Source organism: Carcharodon carcharias, chromosome X (genome assembly GCF_017639515.1).
Source record: "Carcharodon carcharias isolate sCarCar2 chromosome X, sCarCar2.pri, whole genome shotgun sequence".
NCBI lineage: Eukaryota > Metazoa > Chordata > Chondrichthyes > Lamniformes > Lamnidae > Carcharodon > Carcharodon carcharias.
This window is the reverse complement of record NC_054507.1, coordinates 26,160,307-26,186,154: the sequence shown is the minus strand read 5'-3', so window position 1 is coordinate 26,186,154 and position 25,848 is coordinate 26,160,307. Positions and strand designations below refer to the sequence as shown.

Below are 25,848 nucleotides of genomic sequence, written 5' to 3'. Positions count from 1 at the left end.
CAAAATCCTGGAACTCCCTCCCTAACAGCGCCGTCGGTGTAACTACACCACAGAGACCTAATCCTGAAACTCCCTCCCTAACAGCACCATGGGAGTACCTACACCCCACGGACAAAATCCTGGAAATCCCTCCGTAAGAGCGCCGTGGGTGTACTTACACCACACGGGACAAAATCCTGGAACTCCCTCCCTAACAGCACCGTGGGTGTACCTATATCACACGGACAAAATCCAGGAACTCCCTCCCTAACAGCGCTGTGGGTGTCCCCACACCACAGGGACAAAATCCTGGAACTTCCTCCCTAACAGCACCGTGGGTGTACCTACACCACACGGACAAAATCCTGGAAGTCGCTCCCTAACAGCACCATGGGTGTACCTAAACCACATGGACAAAATCCTGGAACTCCCTCCCTAACAGCGCCATGGGTATACCTATACCACAGGGACAAAATCCTGGTACTCCCACCCTAACAGCACTGTGGGTGTACCTTCACAAAACGGGACAAAATCCTGGATCTCCCTCCCTAACAGCGCCGTGGGTGTACCTACACCACACGGACAAAATCCTGGAACTCCCTCCCTAACAGCAACATGGGTGTACCTACACCACACGGACAAAATCCTGGAACTCCCTCCCTAACAGCGCCGTGGGTGTACCTACACCACACGGACAAAATCCTGGAACTCCCTCCCTAACAGCAACATGGGTGTACCTACACCACACGGACAAAATCCTGGAACTCCCTCCCTAACAGCAACATGGGTGTACCTACACCACACGGACAAAATCCTGGAACTCCCTCCCTAACAGCAACATGGGTGTACCTACACCACACGGACAAAATCCTGGAACTCCCTCCCTAACAGCAACATGGGTGTACCTACACCACAGGGACAAAATCCTGGAACTCCCTCCCTAACAGCGCCGTGGGTGTACCTACACCACACGGGACAAAATCCTGGAACTACCTCCCTAACAGCGCCATGGGTGTACCTACACCACAGGGACAAAATCCTGGAACTCCCTCCCTAACAGCGCCGTGGGTGTACCTACACCACACGGGACAAAATCCTGGAACTCCCTCCCTAACAGCGCCGTGGGTGTACCTACACCACACGGACAAAATCCTGGAACTCCCTCCCTAACAGCGCTGTGGGTGTACCTACACCACACGGACAAAATCCTGGAACTCCCTCCCTAACAGCGCCATGGGTGTACCTACACCACACGGACAAAATCCTGGAACTCCCTCCCTAACAGCGCCGTGGGTGTACCTACACCACACGGACAAAATCCTGGAACTCCCTCCCTAACAGCGCTGTGGGTGTACCTACACCACACGGGACAAAATCCTGGAACTCCCTCCCTAACAGCAACATGGGTGTACCTACACCACAGGGACAAAATCCTGGAACTCCCTCCCTAACAGCGCCGTGGGTGTACCTACACCACTGGGGCCTGCAGCGGCTTAAGACGGCGGCTCACCCACAGCTTATCAAGGGGTCAATTAGGGATGGGCAATAAATGCTGCCTTTGACAAAGCATACATTCTCTCAGATAGAATATTTCGCATTATTTCCTGGTCGCACGCCACATTAACTGCTGGCGCCAAACTGAATATTGATTTTACGTCCCTTCAAGCGTAACACCTCAAATGCCTTGGACGTCACACGCACGGCTTGCGCCTGACGCAATTTCTTCGAAATCAGCTGCTTGTGCTGGCACGTCGGTGATGCCGCTCTTCCCACGAGTCCTCCCTCCCTCCGCGCGATCAGATCACATGATCCCAGCCAATCGCAGTATGCCATTCTCCCAGAGTGACAGGAGCACTGAACAGTAAACTGGCGGATTTTTTTGTTTGTTCGTTTTTGTGGCCGGTCAACATGGGGGGCGGTGCGACATCTGAATGACTGATGTTTGCCTACGCCAATAAACGGTGGGATAACCGTTAAATGCATTTAGAAGGGTGGGATATGCGCTGGTTTGATGATAGTGTGCGGTTGGGGGTTATCGAGTTGTTGGCTTTCGTCTGTGTTGCGTTTGCGATTTGGACCCAGTAAATATTACAGTTACAATGTAACTCAGTAAGTGTAACACATCCAACAAAAGCCGCCACATTAACAACTGCGAACTGGGTTCCGATTACAGAATATAGCTTTCACATATTTTCAATTTCTAACTTTGAGCAGAGGAGTTCAGGTAAGGCAACAGCTTTCTAAATTTAAGTCTCATTGGTGTTTCCTCATTAATTTAACTTCATACACAATAATTGTGTGGCAAATAAACTTAGATTGATCTGATTCTCATCTTAGTTTTCAAATCCCTTGCATCTCTTCTCCCACTCTCCCTTTCTTCGTAATCTCTCTGTAGCCTCCACCATTCCCTACACCCCTCCCTATCTCTGTAACCTCCTCCAGCCCCTACACCCTTCCCTATCTCTGTAACTTCCTCTAGCCCCTACAACCCTCCCTATCTCTGTAACCTCCTCCAGCCCCTACACCCCTCCCTATCTCTGTAATCTCCTCCACCCCCTACAACCCACCCTATCTCTGTAACCTCCTCCAGGCCCTACAACTCCCCTATCTCTGTAACCTCCTCCAGTCCCTACAACCCTCCCTATCTCTAACCTCCTCCAGGCCCTACAACTCCCCTATCTCTGTAACCTACTCCAGCCCCTACACCCCTCCCTATCTCTGTAACCTCCTCCAGCCCCTACACCCCTCCCTATCTCTGTAACCCCCTCCAGCCCCCTACAACCCTCCCTATCTCTGTAACCTCCTCCAGGCCTACACCCCTCCCTATCTCTGTAACCTCCTCCAGTCCCTACAACCCTCCCTATCTCTGTAACCTCCTCCAGTCCCTACAACCCCCCTATCTCTGTAACCTTCTCCAGCCCCTACAACCCTCCCTATCTCTGTAACCTACTCCAGCCCTTACACCCCTCCCTATCTCTGTAACCTCCTCCAGCCCCTGCACCCCTCCCTATCTCTGTAACCTCCTCCAGCCCCTACACCCCTCCCTATCTCTGTAACCCCCTCCAGTCCCTACAACCTTCCCTATCTCTGTAACCTCCTCCACCCCCTACAACCTTCCCTATCTCTGTAACCTTCTACAACCCTCCCTATCTCTGTAACCTGCTCCAGCCCCTACAACCTTCCCTATCTCTGTAACCTCCTCTGGCACCTACAATCCTCCCTATCTCTGTAACCTCCTCCAGTCCCTCCAACCCTCCCTATCTCTGTAACCTCCTCCAGTCCCTACACCCCTCCCTATCTCTGTAACCTCCTCCAGCCCCCTACAACCCTCCCTATCTCTGTAACCTCCTCCAGCCCCCTACACCCCTTCCTATCTCTGTAAACTCCCCCAGCCCCCCACCACCCTCCCTAGCTCTGCCACCTCCCCCAGCCCCCTACCACCCTCCCTAGCTCTGCCACCTCCCCCAGCCCCCTACAACTGTGCCTTCAGCTGCCTGGAGCCTGAGCTCTGGAATTCCCTCCCTGAACTTCTCCACCTCTTTGTACTCTTACAAGATGCTTCTTGAAGCCAACCTCTTTGACTGAGCTTTTGGTCCCCTGTCCTAATGTTGCCTTATGTAGCTCAGTGTTGGATTTTGTTGATTATGTTTTCAGCACCCTGTGATGTTTAATGTTTAGTAAAGACACTAGATAAATGCAGGCAGTTGTTGAGAGTAGTGAGGAACATTGCTTGCCTTCCTGGGAAGTAGCAATGACACTTGTTGCCTTGTCTGTTCTGATATTTTAATCTGTCAGCTGACTAGACACCCATTGGAGCTCCTTGAGTGCCTCCAGTCAGTGCTTTATATCTTTGCAACGTTTGTGGAATTTTACTGATTGCTGGTTTCCAACAATCATTTTAAAATTTATCCTCTTTTCACTAAATTCATTATGATGAATATGCAGTGTGTATATAATCTGGGTGGATAATTTTAAATACAATATTTTCTTTGGTAGGTATAGTGAGTTTTTGCATAAGTGGTTTAACATTCCTACTCTTGGATCAGAAGGTGTCAAGTTTGAGTCCTGGTGAGTGGAACTGCAGTACTGAATTCTGGGCTGACATCTAGCAGGATGTAAATAATCTGGTGGGCACCCCAATAAAATCCTCCCGCCATATAGGACTAACCACTCTTATGTGCTGTGATAAGGTTGTTTTGGGACTTTGAAGGTGCATTCACATGTTTATCATAACTACTTCACGCTCTTCTCCCAGGCAAGAATGTAAAAATGTGAAGAACAACTTTTTTAAAAATCTGTTATTTTGCTTAAAGAAAAGCTTAACTTATATTGGCAGCCCTTAGCAAGCATGTGGCATGTTTCTTGTTATTGTACCTTGTGCTGTAAGTAGCTCATTGAGTTTGATCTGAGCAGTTTACTTTTGTCCATTATGTTCAGGATCCTTGGTGCCCTATGGGTTGCAACAAAATAATCTTCAGTCTTAAGCAACAAACTTAGTTTATGTACAGCAATGCCAGCAGGGCTGCTATACTACCCAGAGTCCCATATGATAAACCTGCGCTTTGAAGTATATGCTGACAGAAACAAATTTCTTCCTTGCAACATCTAGAATTTTTTTATATACCCGACAACAAAGTTTCCTGATGGAAGTTTATTTTGTGCATTTGGACAAGGCACTGGATAGTTGAGCCAAAGTGCAGCACAAGAGGGGAAATGGCTTGTTTCATAATTTTTCTTCCCTTGTGCTGACTTTTGTTAGGTTCTGCCTCCAGTGCTTTGTTCAAATATGCCTTCTGCATATGGAAGCCTGTGGTTGTTGGCAAGTGGCCTAGTTATGGGGTGAATAGAAAGGGAAGGAGAGAACATAATAGTTAAGTACAACGCTGTCTTCACTGACTCTGCATATGTGCCTGGGCCTCTCTTCGTACCCTGCCAACTCTGGGTTTATGTTGCTGATTAACTGTAAAGTGGTGACACTCGAACACTGGATAAATTTTGTGACACTTTTCTGCACCACTTCCTGGGCTTAGTTGTTGTCTTGTTGAGCAGGGCACAGTACTCTCTAGTAGCCTTGATTTTGTACTTTGCTGATTTGGCTATATTGCACTGCATTCTTTGTTTTTTGTTGTGACTGTACATTGTCAAAGCAGAATCCATCCACATCATTTCCTGATCTCCTTTCTGCCTCTCCTCTTATCTAATTTAGCATCATTTAAGTATGTTTTCCAATTTTTTTAAAGCAATACCTTGCATTTATTTCATCTGAATGGAATTCATCTACTTCACTCAAATATTTTTCTTTTTATTCATTCATGTGATGTTGGCGTCACTGGCAGCATTTATTGCCCATCTCTAATTGCCCTTGGGGGGGGTGAGCCGCTGCCTTGAACCGCTGCAGCCCATCTGGTGTAGGTACACCCACAGTGCTGTTAGGGAGGGAGTTCCAGGATTTTGATCCAGCCACAATGAAGGAACGGCTGATATATTCCCAAGCCAGGATGGTGAGTGGCTGGGAGGGGAACTTGCAGGTGGTGGTGTTCCCCATGTGTCTGCTGCCCTTGTCCTTCTAGATGGTAGAGGTCGTGGGTTTGGAAGGTGCTGTCGAAGGTGTTTTGGTGAGTTGCTGCAATGCATCTTGTAGACTGTACACACACTGCCACCAATGTGCGTCGGTGGTGGAGGAAATGAATGTTTAAGGTGGTGGATGGAGTGTCAATCAAAAAATCGATATTTAATTCTTTGGCTGTTTAGTAACATCTGTGAATTTGACCAATTTACATTCTGAATTCAGTTTATTATATAGCATGCTTCTGTCTTTTTTTCTCCACCTATAAAATTAATCCTGTAACTTTATCCATATCATTAACTTTTAATGAAGGAACAAACACCTGGTTAGTGTTCCATTTATCCAAAATGTTGCTAAACTACATGTTTGTCTTATTGTCATAGCCATTTTAGAAATAAAATTATTCTTCGGTGGTGGTGGGTTGCACTGATAGGGCCACATTTATTGCCCATCTCTGTTTATCCTGAGGGCATTGAGAGTCAAGCACATGGTGTTGGACTGGAGTCACAGTGAGGCAGCAAGGCCCAGGCTATAGAAGTGGCAGATTCGCATCCCTAAAGGACACTGGCAAACCAGTTGTGTTTTTTTCCCCAACAGTTTGGCAGACTTTGTGACCATTTTTCCTGGTGCGAGGCAACAAATTCCACGATTTATTGAATTAAATTTTGCAACTTACAATAGTGCAATTTGAACTTGAACCATGATTTCACACACAAACCCTAATGCCCCCTCAACTGTTGCTTATCTCTTGATGCTCCCAGTATTAAGAGCAAGCAAGGTGTTCAGGAAAGCACAAATACAGTATTTCAACTTGTGACACTTGGAATTTAATGTATTGTAACATTCAAACCACTTCAAAAACATTTTCGGTGTTTCCTTAGTTTGGTGGTATGCTTCAAAGAAATTTTTGTCTGCTGTTTTAATCTTGAATATCCCATGAGGTAGATTTTTTTCCCCCCATTTGCTACTGTTTCCTCCTTGAGAATTGAGGTTCTGAATTAGCCTGACATCAGAAGGCTACAAAAAATTTAGGAGTGAAGAGGAGAACAGGGTGGAAGAGAGGCAAAACCTAGGCCTAGGGTCCAAGTTCATATTTCCAATTCCATAAAAGACTTCTTTCCTTCGCTTATCCTTCCCCTCTCCTTAAGACCTCCTTACTGGGGCACAACTCCACAGATACCAGTAGCCCTCTTGTCACTCATTCAAGTGACCATTCCTTATGTGCTACTCCGTAAAGTGAATGATGGGAGGGGAGGAGAAAGGGTGTCACAATTGGACCTGTAACTGGAACAGCACCAGTATCACATTACCATTTCTCACTCCAACCATCTTTGGCTCTCCAAGTGAGATTACTAAAATACCAGTTCATGCCAACCAGAAAAACCTGTCTGGGAACTGTTGGCAGTTTGCAGTACTCAACCTTGATGTTGCACAAGATTAAAACCTCTCATCCCAAACTAGACAGAAAGGCAGCCAGGTAGCCTGACAGAAACTTACATTTAATGAGCACCTTTCATGATCTCAGGATGTCCCAGCCATGAACTATTTTTGAAGTGTAGTCACTGTTAATGTAGGAAACATGGCAGCCAATTTGCACATAGCAAGCTTCCTCAATCAGTAATGTAATGTGAGATCTTTTACATCCGCAAGAGAATAGACAGGGCCTTGTTTTAACATCTTATCAACAGTGCAGCACTGGAGTGGCAGCCGAGATTATCATGCTCAAATCTCTGGAATGAGACTTGAACCCACAACCTACCAGAGACAAGACCCACTGAGCCATGGCTGACAGGTGAAGGAGTTATTTTCTAGTGCACCAGCCATTTGCTAATGTGTGTAAAACTAATGGTTTACAAAATAAAACTGTAAATACATTTGGCAAAGTAGTGAGGCTGAGTTTGCATCAGTAAAACCCGTTTAAGTTCAACGATAAGTTCCTAATACACAACAGAATTCTCAGGCCAGAAAGTGTTTTTTGGGAGCAATAAATAAAGCTTAATGTGTCAAATGTCAGAAAAATCGTGCTTAACATGTAGTTCCCTACCACCGTGTTGACAAAAGGCATGCATGGGACTGAAAAATAATCAGCTGGGACTTCCAGTGTCAAATGTGCATCAGTCATCTGTGATGCCCTCTCTCCTCCCCGTCCTATGAAGGCTGTAAAATCAGGCAAATGATAAAAGAGCTGAAATGTTGACTCTACCCTCCCCTCTCCACAGCTCCTGCTTGATCTGGTGAGTCATTTCAGATCTCCTGCACTTGCAGTATTTTGCCATTTGTTCATTGCAGAACTGATCTGTCCCACTGACTTGTAGGTCTGAAAATTATCTGCTAGTTCTTCATTCTTCTAGAAAATTTAACTTGCGTCAAAAAAAGCATTTTCAAGTCAAGCTTATGAGTTTTAATTAAGTTATGCAAATATCTGCTTTTGGCCAAGAGAAGTTTCTAATCAAAACTTGTTAGTATAGTGATCTCATGTTGCCTTAAATTGGGTGGAGCATGTTTATAATCTGTATAACCAGAACCACTGTTGTAAATGCGAAGAGGAAGAAAGCCTGTACTCCCACAAACCTGAAGGCTCTTGCATAAAAATGCAGATTCTTCACAGTATGATAGTTAGAGGTAGGGGTAGGGTACACTCTGCACTTGCCTGGATGGATGCAGCTCCAACAATTTACATCAACAGGTCAAAGCAGCAGCCTGCTTGATCAGCACTTCACTCAGTAGCCTAAACAGCCACTCTCTTGACTACAGGGGCACTGTGTGTACAATCTGTGGGATGTACTGCAGTATCTCCCAAACCTGGGACTTCACCATCTAGAAGAACAAGAACAACAGTTGCATGGGAACACCACCTGCAAGTTCCCCTCCAAATCTCACACCATCCTGATGTAGGACATGTATCTTTGGCCAATTGGCAGTACTGAACTTGAGTAATGCTGAAAAAAGAGACTTGCTGTCAAAGTACTCATTAGGATAGCTTGCAAGAATTTTCCAACAGTAATGGGGGAACGACAATTTGTACTGCATGGGAAGAGTGCTGATTAGCTGGCAAGGTATTGCCATGGAGAATGCAACATGGAACAGTTACCTGCTCAGTTTTGTTCAAATTCAAACCTGGTAGGTCAACTCTGGTCAAGACATTGCCCTGGGGAATTACTGTTTCCTAAGTTTCTGTTTAGTTGAAAAAGTGCCAAGAGTGGCCATGTTCCTTCTGTCAGCAAAGGACAGGGCTCTGTGTGTAAATATATGTGACTTCTAGCATGTGTAAGTGAGCCACACTCCAAGCAGGACTGGCGATCTTAAATTGGTTTTTAGTATAATTCTTAGCATCATCAGGATTGTTTAGCAGGTGTTGTCCAGTCACAACCACATCTAATGTTGGACGTTATGTTTTGAGTTTTGCAAGCATGGGCTGGTCGGGTACGGTCAGTACTTGTTGCAAACAGCCAAAGGGATGTGATGTTTGATATGATCTGCCAATCATTGGGACGTACAGCCTAAATATCTGGCTTCACACAGGCATATCTGGCAATTCTGCGATTAGACAACACCTGCTAAACAATCCTGATTGTGTTAGGAATACTCAGCAGGTCAGGCAGCATCTGTGGAGAGAGAAAAATTGAGTTAATGTTTCAGGTCATTGACCCTTCATCAGAGTTTCTGATTTTTTTCTACATTGTACCATATGTCTGTCATACAACTGCTTTGTTTTACCTTTCTGATTTAAAGGGGCATGGTCTCCATGTGGGGGTGGGATGGTGGTGGATGATAGAAGTAAAGTTTTGAGCAAGTTGAGCCATGTGTCACTTTAACTGTATCATATTTAGTGATATCTCTTACTGGGCAAGAAAGCTGGCAAATGTGCACTTTTTAATGAAAGGGATGATGCTTAGCCTTTTGGGAGATGGCATTGGGCACTCAGTCCAAGATGAGTGGTTGTCCAGTGACAAGATTTGAAAGATTGAGTCTCTTGTTGGAGGGTAAAACTTAAGTGTTCATGCAGAATAATCATGTAGCTTAGCATGGGAGTTGCCTACATATTCATACTGAGTCAATGCATTCCTCTACTGTCTGAAGGGTTGGCATTTTTTTTATATTACTCAATTTTCTTGCCTCTCTTGAATCTGTTGATTTACATTGAGGTACAATTCCATAGATGCTGGCAGCTGCCAAAGCATTATTTTAGTGGCACTCAATGAAACAATAGCTAATGGGCTATTTAACGATGAGAGGCATCATAGCATTGGATAACTTGGAGCCGTGGGTGACTTTGGCTGAATCACTGACCATTAAAAGTCAGTGTTTGAACAGGCTGAAACACAGTCAGAAAACCTTATTTGATTTTGTGCTAAAGAAAGAGACTGTCACGATGGCTGAGGTTTTATCTTCCAGGTGCTGTTTACCTAAACAATTCCTTTCCTGTAACAAAAACAGAAGATGCTTGAAATACTCAGCAGGTCAGGCAGCATTCATAGAGAGAAAACCAGAGTTAACATTTCAGATCAATGACCATTCATCAAAACTAGGGAAAGTTAGGGATGTAATAGGTTTTAAGCATGTAAAAGAGGGAGGAAAGGGTTCCTGTTTCTTTTAAGGAAGCAGTTTGGTTGTGTATAATGTTGAAGGCAGTGTAGGATACAGGAAAACAGAAGGCACAAATAAAATCTTGAATTATGGTGGCTTCCTGGGCTTCAGGCAGATTGTTGTTTTATTTCTGAGATTTGGATTCTCATCCACTCCAAAGTAATGGATGACATTATGAAAATGTCCTAGGAGAAAATAGTGCTGGGGCATCCCCAACCTGATTAGTTATGGAGTCAAGTCTTGAGCGCAAAACTAGTTTGGCAGTCTCTCTCACAGCCCATAATGAGGGCTGGTATGAGGAAATAGAGATGTCATACAAAAGCAGTAGAGGCACTCTTGAGGTCGGAGTTTGAGGGGAGGGGCTGAAGGTGCATTGGAGCAGTGTAGAAGCAGCTGTGCTTTGTGTCCAGCTTGTGCTATACCTGATCTGGCTGTGCTCAATGTTAACATTAGTGCTGTGGAACAGTAGCACCGAATGTCACTTGTCCTGACCAGGCTCAAAAAACATTTTATTAGCCAAAAGAAGGCATTGTGATGCTAGTGCTGCCAAGTTCTATAGTGTATTTGATTCACTGAAGTTGATCCTTGGTTGATGCAAATAGTTTTTTTTTCCCAGCAGCATGAGTCAGTGGGAGACCCTGAAACAACAGGATACAAAGTACTTGGAGCAGCTGCATGTTCTGTACCAAGATGAAAGCTTTCCCATGGATGTTCGGGAATATCTTTCTCATTGGATTGAAACTCAAGACTGGTATGTTAAATCATAAAGAAACCATCATTTTCTATTTAAGTGAACACCACACTGCTTTTCCTGTGTTTATATGCTTCACCTGCACTCCTCCCAATGCCTCTTAACTACTTTTATGAAGCTGACTGGGGAGGGATCACTACACATTTTTTTTCCTCTCCTTCATCTCTGGCCTAGATCTGCCTGGCCTCTGTTCTGGCACACTTGTGATTGTGAGCTCTTGCCCATGGATGACATGGAGAGGTCAAATTTGCCAAAAGGGAGCATTTTGTTTTTGAATGTGACTGAGTTGTTAGGTTGCACTCTTGACTCAGGCCTTTGTGGGTTGGAATTCCACACTAAGGTTTGAGCTCAGGGTCTATGTAGGTACTCAAATGCAGTCTTGGAGAGTTGCTGCATTGTCAGAGAGACTGTTCTTGTTGAACTACACAAAGTGACTTTTTGCCTGCCTGTTCAAGTAAGCATCAAAAAGTTACAACGGATGGGCAGTAGGATTGGCCTCCTGGAAGATTGTGATTAAATGGGCTAAAAAGCCATTTTGATTGAAACTTGTTGCATTCTAATAAATTGTGTTAAATGATTTGTAGGTGCTGCTATCTGAAGTGCAGTGTAGAACATTACATTTTGTGGTTGGCAAGGTGGTGGAATGCAGCCAGTACCCAGTGAGTTAGCAGTCTTAGCTAGTCATTCTGGTTTGGGCCTCCGAGAGAAGGAAATCAATTATGGGACTCTTGTCCACTTTCCGATGTCTGTAACCAGGGTAGCATAGCTTTAGCAGATGTGTGGGGTTAAGTTGTTTGCTTTACACTCCAGTCCAGATAATGTTAGCTGGTTGAGTTAGAAATTGTAATTAAACTTTTTAAAAAATGCAGTCGCGGAGATTGTGCAAAATGAGTTACAATAATTATTCATTTACCATGAGCTACAGGAATCCGTCACCCTTTTTCATTCAGTTAAATCAACAGCATGTATATCCTGCCCAAATGACTTTCTGAATCACTTGCTTTGGCTCAGTTGTTGTAAACCAGGTATTTCTACAGAAAGCTCAGTTGGAATGCAGCTGGGAGCTATGGGAAAAATCTCTGACTGTAACTCTGAAGCCCAGATTCTGCATCCTTTTCCTTTCCATACTGGCCCACAACAGATATTAAACCCAAACTCATCGACAGCCAAATACGTCTATGGTTACGTGCGCAGTTCACTTGGTCTCAGTGACCGAGTCCAACCTTTTCTTCCCTCCCAACCCCTCCTTTCCTGTCAGGTACCAGGCCTTTTGAAGCAGCAATGAGGAACTCTAAGGAGAATATGGCTCCAAGCCTGCACACCACCACTCTGGTGCCATGCCTGCACATGTTGCAGCAGCTTTTTATAAGAGGCCAAGAACTACTAAGATGTGTGGAATGATATCCAAATTTGTTCTGATGTTTCCTGCCTGTGGTTTTATAGAATAATGCAAAGCACGCTTGGTCCTGAGCATTAGTACCAGATGGCACTAGCATGCAGGTTTATGCCTGGAGATTCTCATCACCGTTGTTTTTTTATTTAACTAGACCCTCTCGGGAAGAATTGAACCCAGGGAAACTAGGAGGATGAGTGGCCCTAGGCTGTAGTTATTGACACATATACGGGATGCAGTTGTTGAAGCACATGATCAGAGTACAGTCTATCATCCTGGGAGATCTATGGGCAGTAAATATTAAGAAATACTTTAGTCATGTAATAAAAATAGTAAACAAATCATTGTTTGTGCATACTATGCTAATTTCTCACTTGTTGATAATGTGGTTAAAACTGGTTATTAGCCTGAAATGTGTCTGGCTGACTGCTGACTGAGTTTTTCTACATCATTCCTATTTTCTTAATTTAAAAAAAAAATAGAATTTTAAAATTGCTTCCCTTCTCCCCCAGTTTATCTCTCCTCCTGCAGATGCTGGTTTAAGCTGGGGTACAGCTCTGGATGCCACTAGCCTTTTTCCCCAAGTGGCCATCCTTGTTTGAGCTCAGACAGTGAGCAGTGGCAGGTGATTTAACCTGCATGTTGTCATTGCTGTGATCGCTCACTTCCTGGGTTGCGTGAAATGTGGGATCTTGGGTGAAATATCAATAGTTGGCACCTATACGGGATGAGTGAAGAGATTTGTGGGGAGCAATTTCTCAAGTCAATCACCTTTGATTGTTCTCCTCAAACAGTCCTGACGGTGGAGCGTAGTCCTGTCAAACTCCCAACATACTGTGCTACGAAGTGACGGGATGTAGGTTTGCGATCTTGGCATTCTGAGCAAATAGCCTCCAGGTGCTCACAAGCAGCAGAAGGAGCAATACTGGCAGAGGTGACAGCTTTCCCACCTGCCCATGTTCTTTATAAGGGATGGCCCATGACAAGAAGGGAGCCAAAGTTTGCTGAGACAGTGAAACTGTGTGGGTGATGAGTGCATGCAATTTTCAAATGGAGCAAAACATGCTCTTTTGTTATATTTCTTAGGGAGAAGGCTATAACAAATTATTCACTGGCCACCATCCACTACCAAAATCTGTTGGACCAAGTCAACAATCAGTACAGCCGCTTTATGCAGGAGAAGAAGTTTGTATGTCAGCACAACTTCAAGAAATACAGGCAAAATATGCAGGTATTGTACAGCTTAAATTCTACAGTTGCTTATATATACTGTATAATTCAAACTGGCTGCTGTCTAATTACTTGTCATCTGGAACAGAATGATACTGAGAAGATGTTTAGAGCTACAGTGCTAAAGAAGAGTTTTTGGCTTCTGAAGGTACTTTTTCTTCCAGGTGTTTGTTTTTCTTTTCTGATTTGTTCACCATTTTCCCCTCCCTCTTTCTTCTCCTGAAAGTGTTGATTTCTACTGAACTGCCCTTCCATTCACCTTGGTTGTCCTCCAGTACTTTGTCTTGGTTCACATACCAAGCATGGTTACTTAGGTAGTGAATATTGACCGGCTATTTGACTGGGAAGCACGTATCACAGCTGAGACTGAACCTATCCTAGCTCAACACCCGTGCAATTTTCCAGCTGCGGTTGCTGGATGGCAACCAAGACTGTGCCCTTATTCAGTTGAAATGTCCCAATTGTCACCTGAATTGTGATCAGCTAACTCCACACAGAATGGGATAGTCTGGTCTGTATGCAGTTCCAACTGCGATATTGTGGGAGCTGAAACTATTCTTTCAAGGACATGTTTGAGTGAGTTTCTTCCACCCTCTCTGTTCCTTTTTTACACTTTTATCCCATTAGCTTGAATAACTCCTTCAACCAAGAAAATGGAATGCAAGGACTGCTCCCAGGCTGTGAGCAGTGACTCTGCGGCTGGCTAACAGAAGGTGCTAGAGACAGCCCAGATGTGATTCTGCCAGTTGATGGTCCCTGCTCTCTGGTAGACATTGGGAATCTCAATTCTACACTTTCTTTTGCTCCTGTGCTCTGAAGCAGGATGCATATTATTGAAGGCATCCCCTGCTGTATCATGTGGCCTTGCAGATAGTTTCCTTGGACTTGCAAAGATAAGTAGACATGTCTGTGAGGACCAACTGAAAAGATCTGTGTTCATTTTTTAAAAAATGTCTTTCGTTTCTAGTTATACAACCACTTGAAGTATCATGGAGTCCACCTGATAACTCAGTGTCCAAACTGAAACTGCACCATACAGAGCAGCAAGGCTGCAGATTTGATTTCTGGTGTCTGTTAGCTGATTTCAGCTGATGTTGATTTTTATGGGTGCTGCAACCTGCCTCAGTGTTGTAGGAGTGTTCTAATTGGCCACTGTTTCCCTGGGCAAAAAAATGAGAGAATTCAGCCAAGAGGCAAAAAAATGAGAGAATTCAGCCAAGATTAGTGCTTTTAAATGCTATTTTCCTGGCCTGTATTGGAGTCACAGCAAGAACTGGGTCAGGCTTGACTGTGATTGATTAGCCTATCAATACTAGTCTCCATTTGACCATTAGGAATGGTCACTTAAATGTGGTACCACAGGTACGTGGAACCAAACCTCAGGAGGGAAAAGAGTGAAAATGGGAGGAGAGAATTAAGTACAAGCACAGTTGTAGGATCTGAGTTAACTTGTTAGTCTTTGTTAACAACTGGATGCTGGGAATTCCAGAAGGTAATTGTAGTTTTGTTTTACACTCATATCCTCAGTCTCAATTATTTTGTACCAATTCTGCTCCCAGGCCTCTAGCAGTGCTGCTCTGATCAGCTGCCAGAAGATGAGAGAGTGGTCTTCAATAACTTTCCCTTCTTACTGGCTGCAGAATGTGCTCAAACTTCCACCATATAGTGCATCAACACCACCTTGAAGGTCCCCCAGAGACTGGGTGGTGTAGTGGGTTGGGCACTGATCTTTAGATTCTGGGTTCAAACCCAGTCCAGACTGATGGGGTAAATATGAGGAGAGGTGTTGGTGGTATAGTGGTATTGTCACTAGACTAGTATTCTAGACACCCAAGGTAATGCTTTAGGGACCTGGGTTTGAATCCCACCACGGCAGATGGTGGAATTTGAATTCAATAAAAATTAAACCACAAAACCATTGCCAATTATTGCAAAAACCCACCTGGTTCACTAATGCCCTTTAGGGAAGGAAATCTTTCCTCCTTTCTTTCCCCTTTAGGGAAGGAAATCTGCCACCCTTACCTGGTCTGGCCTACATGTGACTCCAGACCCACAGCAATGTGGTTGACTCTTAAAAATGCCCTCTGAACACGGGCAATTAGGGATGGGCAGTAAATGCTGGCCTAGCCAGTGACACCCACAACCCATGAATGAATTTTTTTTTAAAAAAAAGTATCCTCTGTCAACTCACTATAATAGTTCTATATGAAATATTTGGGCCTGTTTTAACCTAGGTAGTTGCCAGATTCTGTGGCTACAGAATGGCTAGCATGGAAAATGCATTGCATTAAAGAGTGCTTTTTTGAAGTCATACTGAGGTACATTGAAGTAAGGGAGTTCTGCTGTACATAGTCTTGGAACCTTTGGAGTTGACAGTTGAAAGTGTTTATTTCTTAGCACTAATATCCTTCTGTTCAATGAACAAGAAAAATACACACACAGCGACACAGTTAAATAAACCACTTTTATTCTCGTATCCATTCTTGTTACCTTTTAAGCTGATGTTTTGGTGTCAAATTATGCTATTGTGTTGTAAACTCTGACTGTTTAGGAAATGGATCCAGGCTACTGAGAATGATTTCACAAGAGGGCCCTTGTAATCATAAGGCCGCGACTGAGATTATATCTGCCAGTCTGGTTGGATTGAAACTCTAGTCCCATAGGTGAAGGGAGAGCATTCTGACAAGCTACAACATCAAGTCCCTTTTATTTTGTTATCAACATGGTAGTTTGTGATTTGGCACTTGTGAGAAACTGAGGCAAAATTGATCCTGGTGCTGAAGAGGTCCATGATGAGACCATCATTAGTAATGAAAAGTTGGAGTGACCAGTGCATGAAACTAAATGTTTTTAATGAAATTGTCTGATCTCTCTGTGCTGGGTAAAACATACTTACATGGGGAAATGGAGAATTTTCAGTCGAATTCATTGCTGTTAAAACAGGAAGTACTAACCATCTGAAATAGGAACTAAATATTGTGAATGTTGAAACGTTTTTGATTAAGAACAAGAGATACGTCATGAATTTTACTAGGGGTTTTTGTTTAAGCAATAATCTTTTTCTAAACCTCAGTTCTACCCCAACACCCCCCCCCAAAAAAAAATCCGAGCTAAGACCTGTTTACATATGACCCCCCCCAAACCAAGTTGCATATATTTTAGCAGGGGTCACTGGAGAGTGTTCAGGAACACCTGAAGTAAGTGTTAGAGATCAGGAAATCCTAGATTCTATGCATAACTACCACACAGGATGGCACATCCACCCACAGGGAGTCTGTTCTTCCATATTTTGCCAAAGGGGAAGAATTTTATACTGATCATTCACTCACACACCTTTTGTTAATCTAGATGGCCAACCCAGAAATAATCCATTCTAGTTGGTTATTGCTGTGAATTTGGCAGGTATCTCCTAGATTGTGGATTTTGGGCTTTTGCTTGACTCCACTCACTGACTGCCATCAGTGTAGTTCCATGTTGCTAGGGAGCTGGCCATACTCCATGGGACAGAACATTGACACTCCACCCAGCAAATGTGATTTATACTGTATGAGATGACCAAAGTCCAGCCTGTAACAAAGCAGTAATGTGTTCAGATGATGATGGAGACATAGCAAGCTTGAGTAACCCATCATCATTAACCCCTCCCACCCCACACACGCATGTTATTTGTGAAATATGTTGTTGACTCTTGGTGTATACTGGTGAATCTTTGTGGGAATGGATTTTTTCCATTCTATTTCAACAGTATTCTTGGAAGTAGACATTTTAATGTGCTTGAATCTCTCAATCTCATCTCAACTGTTATTGTGGTTGCACGTAGCCTAGACTGTTTGAACTTGTGTGATCAAATATTGAAATAACATGTCCAGGGACTTGCTATTTAAAAAACATACATTAAGCATGTATGTGCTATCTTGTATATCTTGCACTGTATTCTACCAGACCATTTTTCCTTAACTTGTGCCAAATCCCATTTGGTGGAGTGCTTTAAATAAAGAAATGAAGGAGTCATCTTGTTTGCAAATTTTATAATTTGCATTGGTACACAGGTAGCCCTGTTCAGAATTATTGTATTTGTTTGTGGTTCTTTTGCTGCATTTTACCAAATCTTTTATGTTTGTTACTGGCTCATCTCTTTAACAAAGACTACATTGAAATATCATGTGCCTGGCATCGTTAGCTACATAAGAAAGGAGAAAAAAAAATCTGATTGAGTTTTTTAAAAGTTCAATTCAAACTGGCTGATGGTAGTTCCAGTTTGGACAGATTGCTGGTGTTTTCAGCTTTGACCACAGTGGTTGTGAAAGCCACAGCTGTAAGTTCATGGAGATTGTACTTTTGGATCACTGGAGGAAGTGCAAAAAAAGAAACATTTTTTCCAACAACCTAATTTCAGTACTTGAGCGTGTCATTATGGCTGGTGTTCCAATGCAGCACCGAGAGAGTGTTGCATTGCTTTAAGGTACTGCCTTTTGAAAGAAAGTTAAATTGAGACCCCCATTAGGTGGATGTAAAGAATCCTGCAGCACTATCTGAAGAACGGGGAGTTCTCCAAGTGTCCTAGCCAGAATTCCTCTTTCAATCAAGGCCAACAAAAACATATTAGCTGCTCATTGCTGTTTGAATTTTGCTGTGCGCAATATAGCTGCGGCATTTGCCTACAAACGTCGCTGTGTTTCAAAGGAACTGATGTGTGTAAAGCACTCTGTTTAACAGATCTTGAGCATCCAACTGCATTTGCAAAGCCCTAATGCCTTTGGCCCTACTGGTTTATCTGGTGGGCCATTCCAAACAATTAACACCGTTTTGAGCAAATTCTTTGGAATATCTTCGAAATTTGTAAGTTAGTGAAAAATAAACTTAGGCTCTCTGATCCTGCTGATCTGTTTTTCTTTGAAGTAATGTTCTGGAATTATCTCTCTCCTCTACCTTCTGTGAACAACTGATGAGCTAGACCTGCTAGCATTGAACCTCACTTTAATGGGAGGCCATTGTGCTTGATTCAGGTGAACTGTCTTGACTCCTTTTTTCCCTCTTCCAAGACCATCCCACCCCTCCACCTCCCACAAATTGTTTAGGAAATTATAACCAATATCCTACAGATCTGTGGCACAGTATGGAGCATCCACTGCTGAATCTTAAAATATAAATTGATGGTGTGGCTTTTGATGCAATGTTGCAATTCCAGTTTGTCTCAGCGCTCTAGTTGTGGTCACAGCTCCAGAAAGTTAGCCCTTGTACCCATTAAGTTGTGCATATATATCTCAAATTGCTGATGCAAACAAATTTTTTGTCCTCATTTTGGATTTATCTGAGGCAGCAGCGCTAAGAACAGCTCTTTTCAAAGCTTTGAGCCTCAGCAATTCAAACGGGACAAACCAGTGAGTACGTGTTGCCTGGGCTTTGTTTGGGAAGGATGTGAAAGGAGAAAGGGTGGGGCAATATGGCAGCAGTTTGGAATAACATGTATTCATCATACTTCTGGCTCTTCTGATAGGTAAGAAAGCACTATATAGTAATGTTTGATCCTATATTTAAGGTTCACTGCCAAATTCCTCCAATTCTTTCTTGCAAAAAACATTGAAGCAGATCAGGTAAAGCTAGCAATACCGTAAGATGAATTTTTTAAATTCCCAATTCATGGGGTGTGGGCATCACTGGCTGGGCCAGCATTTATTGCCCATTCCCAGTTGCCCTTGAGAAGGTGGGGGGTGAGCTGCCTTGAACCGCTGCAGTCCCTGTGGTGTAGGTAGACCAACAGTGCTGTTAGGGAGGGAGTTCCAGGATTTTGACTAATAATTGACAGGATCTTACTAATTTACTGAATCCAAGATTTTCCAAATTCTTAGTCTTTTAATTGGACCTTGGATTAAAGAACGTGGGTGTGTCAGTATCTTGGAGTTCCACATCCCTAAGTTAACTAAATATATAACGCAAAGCTGAAAGAATTATACATGGTCCAGGCAACTAATATCTAAAAATAACAGGTCTCTCCCAATAGGCAAGTGCCTTTTTGAGTCAAGCCCAAACTTTCTTAGCCTTGCAAACATTATTTTTATAACGTCAGGTGGCTGGAAAGTAAAGCTCTCCCTGCTGTTTTGAGTTCATTATGTACCACTCCATCTCCAACTTCCACTTCACCCCAGCAAAACATTGTCCGTCAAATGTCACAGATCATGGAGAATTCCTGTCATGTCTCTTTCCTTTGCTGACAAGCCTTCGAACTAAAAAGAACAAAATGAAACATGACCCAAAAAAAAAGCAGACATGTTCCCATTTTAAATATAACTAAAAACCAATGTTGTGGCCCAGCTACAATTTAAATTAAACAAAATAGAAATAATAATGGGACATCTTAATGGTCTGTCCAGTTGATCTGGAACATGTTGTCTGAAAGGGCAGTAGAAGTATTTTCAATAATAACTTTCAAAAGGGAATTTGATAAATACTTGAAAAGGAAATATTTGCAGGGGTACTGGGAAAAACAGGAGTAGAGATTAATTGGATAACTCTCTTTCAAAGAGCTGGCATAGCACAATAAACCAATGGCTTTCAGTGCTGTAAGATAAAAGGTGGAACCCACAATCAACACAGAACCTCTCCCTGTATTATAGGTAGTTATGTTAATGCTTTGGCTTCTCTTTCATTAGGAATGTTATGGAGAGAACCCTGTTCTGTTGGCAAAGATTGTCGCTGCTCGCCTGAAGCAGGAGAGGAAGATACTAAACGCTGTTGTAGAGGATCAGCAGGTATGAGGAATGCAAATGAGGACTGAAAGTCATGGGTTTATTTATTTATTGATTCGCTGATCTGTTCTCTTGATGGTTCTTCAGAAACCCAGACTGACAGACCTATCTGGAACTTTCCATTCTACTGATCATTCACAATATGAGCTGTTCATTAGTGATCTGGGGCTAATAATCTAGTCCTGGTGCAAAGACACCAGGGTTGTTGTTCCTTGGTGCACTGTTGTGCGTCTTTGGTGCAGTGAGCTGACGTGCTATGATGTGAAGTCAGATCACATATATATGAGTTTCCTATGTTCCTGGTTAACAGTGCTGGGTGCACCCAGTAGCCAGGGGTGCCACCTGGTGCCAGCAGCGCTTCAAGGGCTACTGCATGCCTTGAAGTTGACCTGCTCTAGAAAAGGGGAAGGAATAGCTGCAGCAAGCGCAAATGTTAGAACAACGCCTTTTCATGAGGCATCTCTCTGGAAATGATGTTGGAAGAGGCCCTGTGAGAAGGATGGGCCATTTTGGAGGTGAGGATGACTCTCCAGTGAAGAACATTCTGAATGGAGCTGACTGAAAGACTGAATGCGGTAGCACCTAGTAGGTGAAAAAATGATTTGCTGGTCTTGGGTAGGTTACTAAGGTAAGTCCTGTTCTCATGTTGCTTTGTTTTATAGTGTCGCTATGCAAGATGCCTTAGCGACACTGCAGTTGTTTGGACCAGCATCACACAAAGAAACAGCGCCCTGGCAGCTGTTTAATGCACTTTCCAAATGCACAAGCGTGCTCCTATTTTACTGAAGAATTATGAAATGCTACTGTTGCAGCTTGCTTGCCCTGATATTAGAAAACAAAAACACTGCAAGCTGCCAACGTGTGATATACTTGCATGCTGCATGTTCAGACCTCCAAACATATGAATTAGGAGTAGGCCTTGCAGAAGTTTTGCTGCTGGTTGCACATGTTCCTCTTCCATCTGCTTACAGTGGAAGCCTGTCTATAATGGTAATGTAAGGAAAGCTGGCTGGGGAGGTTGGGTGTGTTGTATCAACTAAGTTAAAACCCTTGCCTCCTGGTGAGAAGAGAGCCCTGGGGGATTCTGGATTTGGGAGCAGTAGACTGGATGGGGGATTCTGCTTTACAAAATCAGCCCTGTTCTCCACTAGGCTCATTGAGTCTTTAAAATTAAAGATTGAGAGCATATCCCATAACAGAGTCATAATGCTGAACAGCACTCCAGAGACGCTGTGCCCATTTTAAAATGAGCCTTGCATAGAAAGTTTGGTTTTCCTGCTGGCTACTCCCGAAATAGGCTCCTATTTTTGTAATTGTTGCCACTACCTGCTCAGCTTATTTACGCGGATTACAGTGCTAATTTGCTGCATTCCCAAAACGACTAAAATTAATCACGGCCAGAGTGATCTCCTGCACTAGTTGCAGTTGGCTAAGGGGATGGGAGAGGAATTTTCCAGATTGACCTTGAGGCAACTAATAAGACTTCCTCTTACGCTGCCTCTCCTGTCTCGTGCTCAAGGTAATCATTGCTGGATCCGGTTCAAAAAAAACCCTGCCTGCAGACAGCACTGTTCCCTCGGAGGCCATGACATCATTACATCCAGACTTGGAAATCATTTCCGTTTCCAGGACAGGGACTAATCATTAAGTGCCTGTCAAAGTCACTGCTGACCTTACGTTTTTATGCTCATGAGTTCTTCAAAGCAGGATATATGTATGAAGCGTTTAAACCTGCTGCATTGCTGTGGTATTATGCAAATCATAGACATGTTTATCTGACCCACTGAAAACAAATAATGACAAGAATCTTCCACTTAGTTATAAAGTCATATATGGTACAGAAGGAGGCCATTCAGCCTATTGAATCCATGCTGGCTCTCCATGGAGCAAACCAGTCAGGCCTATTTCACTACTTGATTCCCATAGCCCTGCAGGATTTTTTTCCTTTAAGTACCCATTCAATTTCCTTTTGAAATCATTGTTTCTGCCTCCGACACCCTTGTGGGCAGCAAGTTGCAGGCCATTGCCACTTGCTGCGTTTATATTTACATATTTTTTTTAAAACCCTCATTCCCCTTGCACCTTTTGCCCAAAACCTTTAAACCTGTGTCCCCCTGCGCCTTCTCCAAACATGTCATCATCTTGTACCCCTCTATCAGATCACCCCTCTTCTCTTTGGAGCAAATGAGATTAACCCCCAGCTTTTCCAACCTAACCTTGTAACTAAAATCTCCTCAGCACCCTATCAAGGACCCTCACATCCTTAAGTGTGGTGACTTGAATGGATGCGATACTCCAGTTGTGGTCTAACCAGACCTTTTTTAAAGGTTCAGCGTAACTTCCCTGTTTTTGTGCTCAATACCTCTATTTCTACCATTTGGCTGCATTCCCCAAAGCACAGAGCATTACTGATCACATGCATGTCACCATAAAAGCCCCTGCTCCTAGTGGCACTGCTTTAGGAACAAAGTGGTTTCACTTCCAGAATATGCATCTGGTCTTGCTCATTACTCTGGGCAAACAGGCCACCATCATTGCCCACAGCCTTACCTCAGGCACCATCAATACAGCAGCAGTTCTTCACTATCATCTTGGTCTGCTGTGAACTCAAATGAAATCTCATGCCTGATTACAATAACAATCAAGCTAAATTTTATTTTCCCTATGGTGTGCAGTGCAGGTGTGTTCCCTCATGAGTAAGTATACGTTGTAGCATTACACACAAGGACGTTTTAACCTGATTTTTGTACGCTGCCACTGACTGGACTGAATCTCAACATGCCAGATTTTTCCAGCAAGCGTTTTTGAGGCCACATACTGCCATCCATTGGCTTCACTGACCTATAGAAATTCCTCAAAACTGGTATCATGCAGTTTAAACATAGTCTCTTTGGCTGGAAAAAATTTTGAACCTTCTGCATTGATGGTTTTGCAAAGATTATTTTTGCTGCACTTGCATGATTATTCCTCTTGTTGTGCTTGTTTTTAAAGTGGCAAATAGCTGCAGCAATACAAATGGTACCCAGCAAGTTTAGGCAAATGGGGACTATGGTGTGTTCAGTCCCAGACTGCTGTTAAGCTCTGGGTAAGGAGTGCTGTTTCAAGATGGAACATTACATGCAGGTGCAAAGACATCTCTGGTGCGATGTGCGCACCTGCTACTGCCCCAGGGCCTTTGTATACAAAGAATATTGCACTCCTACCTGGACATAGAGAAGACTTTCTTTGCCTGTCTTGTGAATTGGAGGTTGCAGTCATAGTTGTGCAGTTAGCCCCATGATGATCTTGGCATGACATCTGGGGCAGGGAATGCTTCCCATAGCAGTGATGGTTATTGCAACATGGAGCCTTTACGCTCTTTGATACTTCCAAGCCGCACTGGGGAAACCTCTTGCCAGGTGAGAGTCTGCAGTGGAATTGTGTATAAAGGAAGTAACTACAAGTTTGTAAGAGCAGCGCTTTGGAAAAGGTAGCATAAGCTGGACAGGACGCACAGCTTTCACTGACTGAGGTTCCTTCCAGTGCCGAGCCATGCACGGTCCCATGTGGGATCAGACTGCTTCATGTCAACCCCATGGCCGCCTTTGAAAAGAGAGGGTTGCACAAAATTAACATTCAAGCAATATCTAGTGCATGGCCTTTTCTTGAGAGGCATTCCACAGTGGTGTTTTTTATTTGAAGAAATGTTTAGTTTATGGTTCTTGAGGATTGAGAGCACTCCTCTGCATTCATGGCTGTTGACCCCTACTCCTCCACGAGAAAGAGGAACAGCTCAGCTTGAACACCTTGGTGTCTGTATTATTGTACTTGGCTGCCACCTCCCCCTTCAGGAAAAGTCTGCTGTGCAATAAAAAGAAAGTGAGGAGCACCCTTGGCTTCACTTTGCTTCTGATATAAATATGTTGCTTCCTCATTTACTACCAAATACTAGTTTCAGGGTGACTGCATTCAATTGGTTGACAAACAGATGGTGCAGCTGTCAGCTGTGCTTTGACTAGAGGGGGAAGTTCAGGGATTTGAAGCCAAGTTTGAAAGGTGATGTTACATCTAGGTTTTTTCCACAGAGTAGGTCAGGAAAGGAGAAAAAAATAATAGATTCCAAATAGAAGCAGGGTCTTTCTTTTTGTTCCAATGTAGAAAGGTGGTCAGTGCCCAGTGAAGTCCAGGAATCTGAAGCCAGATTTGAGAGAATCCACAGCCATGTCTTTTCCAGATCTTTAACAGAGCTGTGCTTTCATTTTTCTCCCTCCTCCATTTTTTTCACTGTACTTCCAGGAAATTACCCATGGGTGTGGAGTGAATCCACAGAACAGATTGGGAAACTGTTCGACCTACCCCCGACGTCAATCCAAAACCACTCCAATCTCAGTCAAAGAGCTTCAGCATGCAGATAATGCTTGTGTGTGCACTCACTCAGAAGCTGAGCTACAGGTCATTGTCGACGACGACTCCAAAACATAAGAGAAAAAGGACCTTTCACTAAACCCCTAGAAAACGGGTCCTCTTCCAACCAACTCCCACAGCAAAACATCCTATCCTGCCCCAGTTGATTAAGATCAATGTCAAGATCCTGGAAAATGAGGACCCTTTCTTGAGAGCCGCCTCTTGATGAAGACGGACCGATATGATGAAATTCTTCATTGCCTTCAATATGCCAGCTTTACCTTCAGTTGACAGAGTATTTGAGGACCAGGATCTCAAACCAAAGACTAAGGTCATGATTTACTGAGCAGCAGTGATCCCCATACTCTTATATGCTTTGGAGACTTGGACAACCTACAGCAGGTACTTCAAAGCACTGGAGATTTGCAAGATCCACCAAATCCAATGGCAAGAAAGGCGGTCCAAAAAAAATGTCCTCTCCCAAGCCAACCTGCCCAGCATCGAGGTGTTAAATCACTCAAAACCAGCTGCTCTAGGTGGGACATGTCATTCGTATGCCTGACACCAGACTCCCGAAGCAACTGCTCTACTTGGGAATGCGGTTGGGGTGGGACACTCCCAGGAGGACAGAGGAAATGCTTTAAGGATGTTCTCAAAGCATCCCTGAAGAAATCAAACATAACCCACTGACTCAATCCCTGGCTTGTGACCGAAGGCACTGAACACATTGAACGACTTCGTCATGAATATGCAGAGGTAAAGTCGAGGCGTTGGAGGGAATGCACAAACCTCCAAGCAATCCTTCAAGTACCACCTGTGCTGCAAGTGGCAGAGTCTGCAGATCGTGAATTAGACTTAATCAACCATCTCAGAACCCATTGAACCACAAGTCATCCTTGATCCTGTGGGCTGCCTAAGATGATGATGATTGGAGGGCAGCTATTTGTGCCAAATAGAATCACCCTACTTTCTGCAACTTTAAATCTAAGTGTCAGCGGATACATTGTTGCCCAAGTCTCGCTGTACCAAGTTCTCTCTTTTTCAGCTACAAACACCATTTTCTTTCACAGTAAACTTCTGAATTGCTGGATTTTGTACCTCCAGTCAAACTACCCGAGTAAGCTTCCAGCATTAGTTGATTTTAAATGGATGGGGTTGGGGGAAAGCAACTGACTGATGCCGATCTCAAAATATAGTATGGTCTGCACAACAG

General features: G+C 43.6%; 1 protein-coding gene across 6 annotated transcripts in view; it reads left to right on the top strand.

Moving 5' to 3' along the window:
* The first annotated feature begins 1,972 nt into the window (after positions 1-1,972).
* The window catches only part of LOC121273285 (signal transducer and activator of transcription 1-like), a 54,010-nt gene continuing 30,134 nt past the window's right edge, over positions 1,973-25,848 (top strand). Inside the window, exons 1-5 of one of the 6 annotated variants that reach the window (XM_041180354.1) lie at positions 1,973-2,203; positions 3,976-4,047; positions 10,752-10,883; positions 13,363-13,507; positions 20,157-20,255. In XM_041180354.1, the coding sequence (XP_041036288.1) occupies positions 10,753-10,883; positions 13,363-13,507; positions 20,157-20,255 (375 nt within the window). In that variant the 5' untranslated portion in view covers positions 1,973-2,203; positions 3,976-4,047; position 10,752. Of the gene's footprint in view, positions 2,204-3,975; positions 4,048-10,748; positions 10,884-13,362; positions 13,508-20,156; positions 20,256-25,848 lie in introns of those variants that run through there. The other 5 variants (XM_041180355.1, XM_041180353.1, XM_041180352.1 and 2 more) reach the window with 5 other exon arrangements.